Raw genomic sequence first — 10,938 nt, 5'->3', positions numbered from 1 at the left:
GATAGCTGCAGCTTGGAGAAGACTTCACGGCTCTGGGAGTGAAGCTGGCGTGATGGTGATGGTGGGGACGCCCTGTGCCGCGATGATCCCTGAATGGGACAGATCCTTGCAGGGAGACAAACTGTCCGGGCTTTGGATATCGTCCCTTGTCTCCTCTCCCTGCCCTCTCCTTTCCTATCGTGCTCCCAGAAATGCTCTTTTTTTTTTTCCTCTTTTATTGCAATAACAATGGGAAAGTGCAAATCCCCTGGAGTTAGTCTGGACCGTGCTCTGGTGCTCCCGCACCAGCCTGCTCTCGCCTGCTGTCCTGTCCCTGCTGCCTCCAGCAGCTCCCTGCCTCCTCTCAGGCAAACTTATTCCATGTGTGCGATTACTGATATGCTGTGGGTTGTGCTGGGGTCCGGGGGGCTGGGGATCCCAGCAAGCAGCCCCTGCTGCCCTGCCTGCTGCCCTGCCTGCTGCCCTGCCTGCTGCCAGGACAGGGCTTGGGCTCTCCCAGCCCCAGCGTGTCTGGAGGACGAAGGCTGCACCGTGCTCTGGCTCGGGGCTTGTGTGTCTGCATAAGCTCAGCCACCCCGTCTGGGGGAAGACACGATGCTCTGAGGCCGAGGAGCTCGTGCTCTCCCTGCGCAGCCCTGGCACCAGTTACCCTGGGTGCTCCCTGCTGATGGTCCTCTTGTTCCGGTAGGAATTGCTCTGACCATCGCCTGTTTGGATCAACAGGACAAAGTTGTGTTGCCGTCTTCATGGCAGCCCAGGAAACGCAGTCAAAAGCTGCCCAGAACAAGCAGCTGCTGAAATAATATAATTAAAACTCCTAATTGAGAAAATTGCCCAAATCCATCATATGCATGATATTGGCTGGCAGCGAGATTGACTTGAAAGAGGAGCCCTGAATCTGCAGGCGGGGTGGGCTGGGAAAGGAGCACATGGGTCTTTTTTTTATTTTTTTTTTTTTTTTTACTTTCCCCACTTGTCTCTGGCTTTTTCTATTATGAGCTGATCAGCGCACAGAGGGAAGATTGCTGTCGTCATGCTGTAATGGCTTGGGAGAGGCCGGAGATGGTCCTGGGTGAAACCAGCTGCCAGCCCTGATGGGCTGCAGCCTGGAAACACGTCAGCCCCAGTGTGGGCTGTGCCTGGCCCTGGGCTCGGGGACACAAGGGGACAGGATTGCAGCCTTCACCCCAGGTTTCTCGGGCATCACCTCCCGCAAGGCAAGTGTGCGCCTCGAGCCCCTTCCCCGCGCGTGGGTTTGAGATATGCCCTGGGATGGGGAGCAGAAAGCCGCCGCTGTGCACGGCCCCGAGCTCTGGAGGTGAGAGAGGAGGGGAAGAGCAAAACTATAATGAGCAATTAACTCATCCGGCTTTTCTTTGCCCTTGCTTTGCTCTAGCACACAAGACTCTGTGTGCTACTTCTGGAGAGAGGATCAGAGCCACAACCATTGCATTTCTCACTGAAACAGGTGATTCTGGCTTATTTTCCCCACCGGGATCAGCCTGGGGACCTGGCCCTGGTTGGAGCTGGTCAGTGTGACAGTGCTTTGCCTGGGAGGTGAGGGCTCTCCCTCGCACCCTGCTGCCAGGGCTGCTCGGGTTGAAGGTGCCTTGTGGGGGCCGGAGTGTCCTGCGTGGGTCTGGGGCCAATGCAGCCCCCCCGCTGCCCGTCCCAGAGGTGTTCTGAAGGTGCTGGGTGCAGGCGGGGGTGCCAGCCAGGGAGGAGAAGGGGTAAAGGCTGATGCATTCATTGCTCCTAAGTCCTCAGGCGGGAATGAAATGTGCTGTTAATTGGAAAGCTTGCTGAACGCCGGCCACTCGGCGTGAGCCAGCAGCTGCATTAAGGCATCTCGCTGAGTGCAGATTGAGCCCTATAAAGAAATTTGGGAAGACAAGAAACACAAGGCGGATTAAGGTCAGTGCCAGTGAATTTGCACAGTGGCCTCTTCAACTCCCAGTGCGTATCAGGGCAGCGCCCGGCACCAAAGTGCACAAGCAGCTGCCGAGGTGCCAGCCGACGTGCCGGTGCCTTCCTGAGAGCGGTGGGAGCCCGACGGCGAGGCCACCCCCGCCGTCCCCTGCGTGCGAGGACTAACTCCCTGGGTGCTTGCCACTGGGTGCTTGGGGACAGAGCTGTCACCCTGCGCGAGCCCCAGGCCCCTTTGCTGGAGCCTGGTCTGCAGGACAGCGTGCGCAGCCCCGGCCGCAAGTGCAGCGTGGGACCCTGGAGAGCCACGGCCCGTGGCTGGAGCCGGCGTAGCCCCGGCAGCGGGAAGGGTGGGTGCTTGGGAAGGTGCTCTGTCCCCCTTCCCGCAGCCCCCAGCAGCGGCACGCTCTCCCTGCCCTGCATCCTGCACAGCAGCATCTCCGGGAGGGCTTTGGCATCACCATGGCAACTGCCAGGTAATTAATAGACGAGTCTCCATGTCATGGAGCCGAAACGGGCACAAACAGAGCACACTGGGCGTGGGGCAGGGAGAGCCCTGGTGCAGAATGCGGCCCCTGGGCACGCCGTGTGCAGCTGGTGCTGTGTCCACCCAGCCGGCACCGAAAGGGGTTCCGTTCCCTCCATGGCAAGCACATCCCCTTGTCACCCCGCTGCGAGGGTGGCACGCGGCAGCCAGCGTCCCCCGGGCACTGCACGTACTGGGCACGAAGAGGCAGCCCCGAGCTCCTCGTAGCGTTTGTACGCAGGATGGGTGCCAGCCTGTGCCGCAAAAGCAGGACTGTCAGTTGAGTGCCTGGGGGCTTAAAGACTTTCTTTGGGGAGTAACTGAGAAGAGTTTTGGCAGAGAAGGGGGATGCGAGAGTGACATTTTAATGCAGAAGATGCTTCCGTTAGGCTAAAAGCTGCTTCAGAGGTTTCTTTCAGGCTAACTTGTTCCCTGGGAGTTTGTGGGCTCTGCACAGGGCGCTGGGCACGACACTCTGGGCTCTGTAATAAGACAGCCCCGAGCGCTCGCAGCCTGGCAGGGCTGGGAGCCGTTTTGGGATGGCTTTGCTGGGTACCTGGTGCTGTGCAGCTCCAGCTGTGTGCACGTCCTCCAGATGTTCATGCTCGCACCCTAAAGCCCAGGGGAGCTGGGGCTCACCCCAGGCTTTGCCTGTGCAGAAATGTTTGTGCCTTCCCCTGCTCATGGGTGGTCCCACACCTCCACCGGGCACAAGTCACAGCCTCTCCTGCCTTTTTGCACGAGCACCCGATTAATAAATGCAGGAACGCCCATTTCTTTTGTGCATAAGTGACCAATTATTTGATGCATGAGCACCCCATCAGTTCACCCATGAGCACCCAACTAATTGCATGAGGGGTTAAATATGCAAACCTGAGGACCCAGTGAGTGCACACGTGAGCACCCCATTAATGTCCTTGGGTGCCCGGTCGGCGTGGGTGCGTGCCCAGCTGGCTCTGGTATGAACCCCAGTTATCTTGGGAGTCCAGTGCTGGGCAGAAAGGGCAGGAGGACGCCTGAGCCTGGGGACAGGGGAGGCATTTCCCCAAATACCTCTTAATTATTTACATTTTCTGCTGTCTCAATACCCATGCCAAGGACGAGAAGCTTGCGTTTATTGCAATAAATTAAAATAAGTCAAACTTCCCCAGGTTGAGATTGTTTTGCCCCCTTCGCCGCCCTCATCCGAAGGGCCGGGAGCGCCAGATCCAGCCCCCCTCCGGGAGCAGGGACGGCCGCAGCAGGCAGATAAGGGTGCACGGCCGAGCCGCCTGCCTGGGCAGAGCTGGACCGAAAGAGCCCCGGCGGGTGGTGAGAGGGGCACCGGGGGGGTCTGCTCCCTTCTGCATCCCCAGGGCAGCCCCCAGCAGGAGCCTGCCCAGCCCACGGGAAGGTGGCTGCCTTTAAACGCTGCTGGGCGGCACAACCGAATTCTTTGCTGCAGGTGCTTCATTTGGAAAAGTGGCCCTTGGTTTGGGGATGCGTGCGGGGCTGAGGATGTATCTCGGGAGGAGGCTTCTGCACACGGTAATTTATTTACAGGGGGATTTTTACCTGCTGATGCTCAGCTGGCAAAATCCCTCCACCAGCAGAACAAAGAGCAGCGCGGGGCTGGCCGTGGGGGGAGGCGGTTGCACGGCTTTGGGTTCAGCAGCAAATGTTTGATACGAGGGACTTTATTCTGAAACGCCTCTTCTGTCTCCGAGCGCACCTTTTGGGGTGGGGTGCCTTGCAAACGCGTGGGGTGAAGCAGGCAGGGTGCATGGACATTGATCTAAAAATCCAGTTAATGTGAATTCGGACTGTGGAGCTTTTGGGGGGCTGCTGAGACGCGTTACAAAACTGTGTCTGGGTGCAGCTCTCCCTTGGGATCCCCTGGGGACTTCCAAAATCTGCTGGGTGGGTTTTGGGCTTACTGGATCAGGTACGTCAGGGCTTAAGGGTGAAATAACGGCTGGTACAGAGAGAAATAAACAGGGTGGCAAGTCCTGTGCTGCGAAAGAGTGGGAGATGACATATGGAAATAGCCCAGGACATTAAAGTTGGACCGCAGCGGGTGGTGAGACGATTCGGGGGGCAAGAGGGAGGCAGGGGATGCGGGAGCAGCCCGGGAGAGAGGGCTGCACCGGGCAGGGGGTCCCCGGGGTCTGGCAGCGAGCACCGCGTGCCAGGGATGGGAAAGGCGCTGCCTGTGCTCCCCCGAGGCCGGCTGCCGGTGAGGGGCTCCTGGCAGGACCCAGCTGCCCGTGGGAGGCAGCCCGGGCAGGCAGGGACCTGTCTGCCAGGACTGATCTAATTTTTGCCTCTGAATTTCCTCCTTGCCCCCTGTCCCATTCCCTTTGCAGCTGATTACGTGAAAACGTTTGGCAGGGTGGTGCCGGGGTCTGTGAAAATACCTGGGCTCAGGGGGCTCAGCCCCCTGAATTGCAGCAGCAACGAAACCCAGGCTGGCTGCTGCCAGGCTTAGAGTTTGAGGAGAGCCTGGTTAACCTCGTTAGGGGGATGGATGAGCGGGGTGCAGGCACACGAGGCTTTGAGGCAGTGCAAAAGTAGCAGAGCATCTTTATTCGTTTATCCATTAATGTCCTTTGTTGTTTCCAGAAACATTAGGAGCTATTTTCTGGCTCAGCTGCCGCTTCCCTTTTCCTTCTGCCAGCACCTGCCCCTCCGCGCCGGCTGGGCTGGGGCAGAGGCAGGATCGCTGCAAACGCTTCGTTTAAAGGGGTGTTGATGAGGCCAGATTTCGGTAAGTGCTTCCCCTGAGCCCGTGGTCACCCCCGCTCCTTTTCTCCTTCTCCTCTTGCCCACGGAGCCATAACTGCTGCTGAGCCTGGGGCTGTCTCTCCCTCCCAATGTGGGGCTGCTCACCGGCATCACTCCTTTTTGGAGCCTGATTTTTCCCTTTCCCTCCCCAGGAGGCTGCAGGACGAAGCCGCCGTCCCAAGGAGCCTCGCCGGGTGCAGGGCAGGGTCCTGCAGAGCTGCAGGGGAGGACAGCCACAGCAAAGCGGTGACAAGGAGCAGCATGTGCCCCACGGACACCTGAAACCTGCGACTGACGGATTTTGGGGTGCTGAGGCTGGCCGAAACGAGGGGTTTCTTGTGCCTCAGCCACAACCATGGAGCCCGATGGGGACAGGGACGTGACCAATGCCACCGTCTACGAGCTCGTCCTGCAGAACCGCTCCAATGCCAGCGCGCAGTTCACTGGGGTGCAGCTCGTCCGGTCCTTCAAACCCCTCATCATCCCCTGCTACGCCCTGGTCGTCCTCGTCGGCATCTTTGGCAACTACCTGCTCCTCTACGTCATCTGCAAGACCAAGAAGATGCACAACGTCACCAACTTCTTCATCGGGAACCTGGCTTTCTCCGACATGCTGATGTGCGCCACGTGCGTGCCCTTCACCCTGGCCTACGCCTTCAACCCCCAGGGCTGGGTTTTTGGGAAGTTCTTGTGCTACTTTGTCTTCCTGATGCAGCCCATGACGGTCTACGTCTCCGTCTTCACTCTCACGGCCATCGCGGTTGACAGGTAAGCGCTGGTGGGGTGGATGGTGCAGGGGTCCAGGTCGCTCCCCCTGGTCCCCCTGAGGCTGCTGCTCGCTCGGCTCAGGGTGTAACGTGCCGAACACTCAAAATTGGAAAAGGAAAAATCCAGGGGATCTTTCCTGTCTCTCTGCAGCCTTTTCTTTAGCATCAGGACTTGGCCTTGGGTGGAGGAAGCGTAGCGGGGGTGTAGGCTGGCTGCTATTTTGCATCGGGAAGTGATGTTGTGCAGTTTCATGCTTGCCGGTATGAAGCCATCTCTACTGAAATCCAAACCGTCCGTGGCCGGGTCTGTGCTCCCGGCAGGCGCGGCTCTCACACAAAGGCTGTCGGAGTTTGCACCCGGTTCTTCATACTTTGCTGGATAAATTTGCACCCGAATCACGCTGTGTTCTGGCCCCTGAGTGGAGAGCACTTGTGCCTCCCTGAGTGCGCCTGGGCAGGGGCTGACTGGGGTCGGTTTATAAAAATGGTGTTTCCATAGAGATCTCCTCTCATAAAAGATGCTCCAAACCCCGCGGGGACGGGTGTGATGCCGGCAGTGCCTACGGCAGCACCAGGATTGCCTCTCATGCCTCTCGTGCCTCTCGCGCTGGTTTGCCTCTGCCCCGGGGGGAGAGCGGGGCAGGACCATGATGGGAAGGGCAAAAAAAAAAAGGAAGATTTGAGTGGAATAGCTGAGAGAGCCTGGGCTGCTGGCAGAGCCCTGCTCCCCTTGCCGGGGGCTTGAGATGTCCCCGGGAGTGCTGGCCTTGTTCCTTTGCTCTTCAACAAAGCCTTTTTTATGGGGGTGAAAACGATTTGCTTACGTTTCTCCTGCTAAAGAGGCAGCGACCAAGTTACACTGTCCTCAGCGTGTCCATAAAACGTCATTGGGATTTATCCCAAACAGATGATTTCAGCCCAAATCCTCCAGCTCCGATGGAGGGGAGCACGCGCCTGCGCTGGGGCTCTGCTGGTCTTGGACTTCAGCACGAGCCCTCGAGCAAAGCACGCGCTGAAGGGCTGTCGGTGCTTTCCTCTGCACGGGCAACGGGGCTGCGCGTTGCACTACGAAACAGTGCGCTATTAAACGCTGCACTACGAATCGTTGCAATGGCAAACGCTGCAATACCAAGCAGCAGCCAGCACGGGCTGTCGCAGGGGGCAGAGCATTGAGTATGTGAAGGAGCTGCATAAAATCAAATTACGGTCACTGAAGATACCTTGCTGGGAGCTCACTTAGGGCAAGCCCTCGATCATAAGATGAGGCAGTGCGGAGAGGAGCGGAAGATGCCCAGGGGAGGAGGAAGAATTCCTGGCTTTTATTGTTATTCACTCAGTGCTGCCTGGGTCCTCAAGGCAGGTTCAGTCGGGCTGCAGGAGGGATGCTCCGTGCCCGGCCCCACTGGATACCCCGCTTCCTGAAACAGCAGAAGCGACCTGGTGGCCCCGTGGCAGGGCAAGGGGACGTGGTTGTCCCCCCTGTCCCCAGCCAGCCCTTTCCCAGCAGCTGCTCCGCAGCCATTGGGGCTCTGCCTCCCGCAGCCCCTCGTGCCGGCCCTTCTGCCTTCCTTAAGCGTCCGGAAGCGTGGGCGGGGTGGCCGTGGGTTTCCCGGGCTGCCGGGGGGCTTGGGGAGTGCTCTGGGGCTTGGGCTGTCCCGTTTCTCTCCCCGCAGGTACTATGCCACCGTGCACCCCCTGAAGAAGCGCATCTCGGTCACCAGCTGCATCTCCGTGGTGGGGGGCATCTGGCTGCTCTCCTGCGGGCTGGTGGCCCCCGCCATCGCCCACACGTACCATGTGGAGTTTCGGCAGGAGGGCTTTGCCATCTGCGAGGAGTTCTGGATGGAGAAGGAGACGCAGCGCCTGGCCTATGCCTATGGCACCTTGATTGTCACCTACATCCTGCCCCTCTCTGCCGTCTCCCTCTCCTACATCTGCATCTCGGTGAAGCTGAGGAACCGCGTGGTGCCCGGCCACCCCACGCAGAGCCAAGCTGAGTTCAACCGCCTGAGGAAGAAGAAGATCTTCCGCCTCATTGTGCTGGTGGTGGCGGCCTTCGGTGTCTGCTGGCTCCCCATCCACGTCTTCAACATCATCCGGGACATCGACATCAACCTCATCAACAAGCACTACTTCCTCCTTATCCAGCTGCTCTGCCACTGGTTCGCCATGAGCTCCTCCTGCTGCAATCCCTTCCTTTATGCCTGGCTGCACGACCGCTTCCGCGGGGAGCTCCGGAAAATGTTCGCCTGCAAGAGGAAGATCATCCCTGCCAAGAACTGTGGGGCTGCCAGCGGCGTGCTCTGAGGCAGGGGTCCCGCTCCCTGGACCCTCCCCGGCCGTGCACTTCATCCCGTGCGTGGCAGAGCTTTCCCCGCTGCCGGGGGGTCGGGGATGCCCGTCCTGCCTGTGGGACCAGGGGCGAATGGGGTCCTCCTGCCTGCCCAGGGGCTTGCAGCACTCGCTGCGGCATCCTTCCCTACGCCTGCCCTGTGTCGGGGTGCTCGGCTCCGCTCCCGGCATGCCCTGAACTCCCTTTGCCTCCAGGACAGCAGCCGGCACGAGCAAAAATGCATTTGCTACCGTTTTTCCCTGCAAAGTCGCCCCGGCCGCACACCCGCAGCCCTACCAGCCCCAGCAAAACCCATCCCTCCTGCAAGGGTCCCAAAGGCAAACCCGCACCTCCCGGCTGCGGGCGGCCCTCCGGGGCAGCGTGCATGGCCCAAGGGCTGGCCCCGTCCCCGGGGCTGGCTGCTCCCCGGCACCTGCTGCTCGGCAGGTCGCCCCAAGGTGCTGCGGTCCGACGGGCTGGTGTAGGCTCACGCCGAGGCTGCCAGGCTTCGGAGGAGGCGAGGGGGGGACCAGAGCATCGGCACCATCGCTGGGTGCAGGGCGGGTGCTCCCGGGGAGCAGGGGACGGGATGGGACGGGATGGGACGGGGGAGCAAAGCTCCCTGAGGACACAGGGCCCAGCCCCGCGGGAGGGCGGCCGGCTGCACGCTGCGCTTCGGGACCCGGCGGTGTCGTTATTCTAAATTAATGAAGGAAATGGGCCTGCAGGAGTGCGAGGAAGGGGTGAAAAGCGTTTTGCTGCAGTGACGGCTGTAAGTAGCTGCCCGTTTCATTAAATGAGTCACTCGGTTCTCATCACATCGGGTGTTGGAAATGGCATTTCTCCTGCGAGACTGTTTTCAGAGAAGCGCCAGTACTTCTCCTGCAGCCTCAGAGCGAGCAGGGGACGGGGACGGTGCCAGGAGAGGTCGGCCGGCTCGGCCCTGCACCCCCCTGCACACACCCCGGTCACCCTACAGCCCCCTGGGCTCCACGCTCCCCCGTACCCCTGGACACGCACCCCCCTGTACACACAGGCACCTGTAGACCCCCCCGAAACACCCACACACACTGTGCTGTGCAGACACGCACAGCCCTACACGTGCACAAAAACACCCCCCTGTACACCCAGCCCCTGTACACACGCCCATTCATACACCCCGTACACACACACACCCCTGTACACACACACGCCCATTCACACACCCCATACATACATACACACACCTGTACATGCCCCTGTACACACACACCCCTGTACACACGACTGTACATATACACACACCCCTGTACACACACACCCTCCTGCACACCCCCCTGTACACACACGCCCATTCGCACCCCCTGTACACACCTGTAAACACACACCCCCCGTACAGCCCTGCACACACACCCACACACATGTACACACCTGTACACACACACGTACACACCTGTATACACCCCCCGTACAGCCCTGCACACACCCCTACACCCCTGTACACGTACACACCCCCGTATACACACACATCTGTACACCCCTACACCCCTGTACACGTACACACCCCTGTATACAAACACATCTGTACACCCCTGCACACACACCTACACCCCTGTACACGTACACACCCGCGCATACACACACATCTGTACACCCCTGCACACACCCCTACACCCCTGTACACGTACACACCCCCGCATACACACACATCTGTACACCCCTGCACCCCTGTACACGTACACACCCCCGCATACACACACATCTGTACACCCCTGCACACACCCCTACACCCCTGTACACGTACACACCCCCGTATACACACACATCTGTACACCCCTGCACACACCCCTACACCCCTGTACACGTACACACCCCGTATACACACACATCTGTACAGCCCTACACCCCTGTACACGTACACACCCCCGCATACACACACATCTGTACACCCCTGCACCCCTGTACACGTACACACCCCCGTATACACACACACCCCTACACCCCTGCACCCCTGTACACGTACACACCCCCGTATACACACACATCTGTACAGCCCTGTACACGTACACACCCCCGTATACACACACATCTGTACACCCCTGCACCCCTGTACACGTACACACCCCGTATACACACACATCTGTACACCCCTGCACACACCCCTACACCCCCTGTACACGTACACACCCCCGTATACACACACATCTGTACACCCCTGTACACGTACACATCCCCGTATACACACACATCTGTACACCCCTGCACCCCTGTACACGTACACACCCCCGTATACACACACATCTGTACACCCCTGTACACGTACACACCCCCGTATACACACACATCTGTACAGCCCTGTACACGTACACACCCCCGTATACACACACATCTGTACACCCCTACACCCCTGTACACGTACACAACCCCGTATACACACACACCCCTGCACCCCTGTACACGTACACACCCCCGTATACACACACATCTGTACACCCCTACACCCCTGTACACGTACACACCCCCGTATACACACACATCTGTACACCCCTGCACACCCCCCCCCCCCCGTCCACACCTGTACGGCCCCGGCCCCGCCCACCCCGCCCCGGCCCCGCCCCGTGCTCTCGCGAGAGGGGCGGGGCGGG

The 10,938-nt window shown here is 59.6% G+C and overlaps 1 protein-coding gene across 1 annotated transcript; it reads left to right on the top strand.

Moving 5' to 3' along the window:
- Positions 1-5,570: 5,570 nt before the first annotated feature.
- Positions 5,571-8,289, top strand: LOC140643973 (prolactin-releasing peptide receptor-like). Its single transcript, XM_072846382.1, has 2 exons — positions 5,571-5,983; positions 7,656-8,289. The coding sequence occupies exons 1-2, from the start codon at positions 5,571-5,573 to the stop codon at positions 8,287-8,289; spliced, it is 1,047 nt and encodes a 348-aa protein (XP_072702483.1).
- The last annotated feature ends 2,649 nt before the right edge of the window (positions 8,290-10,938 follow it).

The sequence above is a fragment of the Ciconia boyciana genome, chromosome 25, assembly GCF_034638445.1.
Source record: "Ciconia boyciana chromosome 25, ASM3463844v1, whole genome shotgun sequence".
In the NCBI taxonomy this organism is placed as follows: Eukaryota; Metazoa; Chordata; class Aves; order Ciconiiformes; family Ciconiidae; genus Ciconia; species Ciconia boyciana.
Note: the sequence above shows the minus strand (reverse complement) of the source record. Positions and strands in the feature narration are given on the sequence as shown.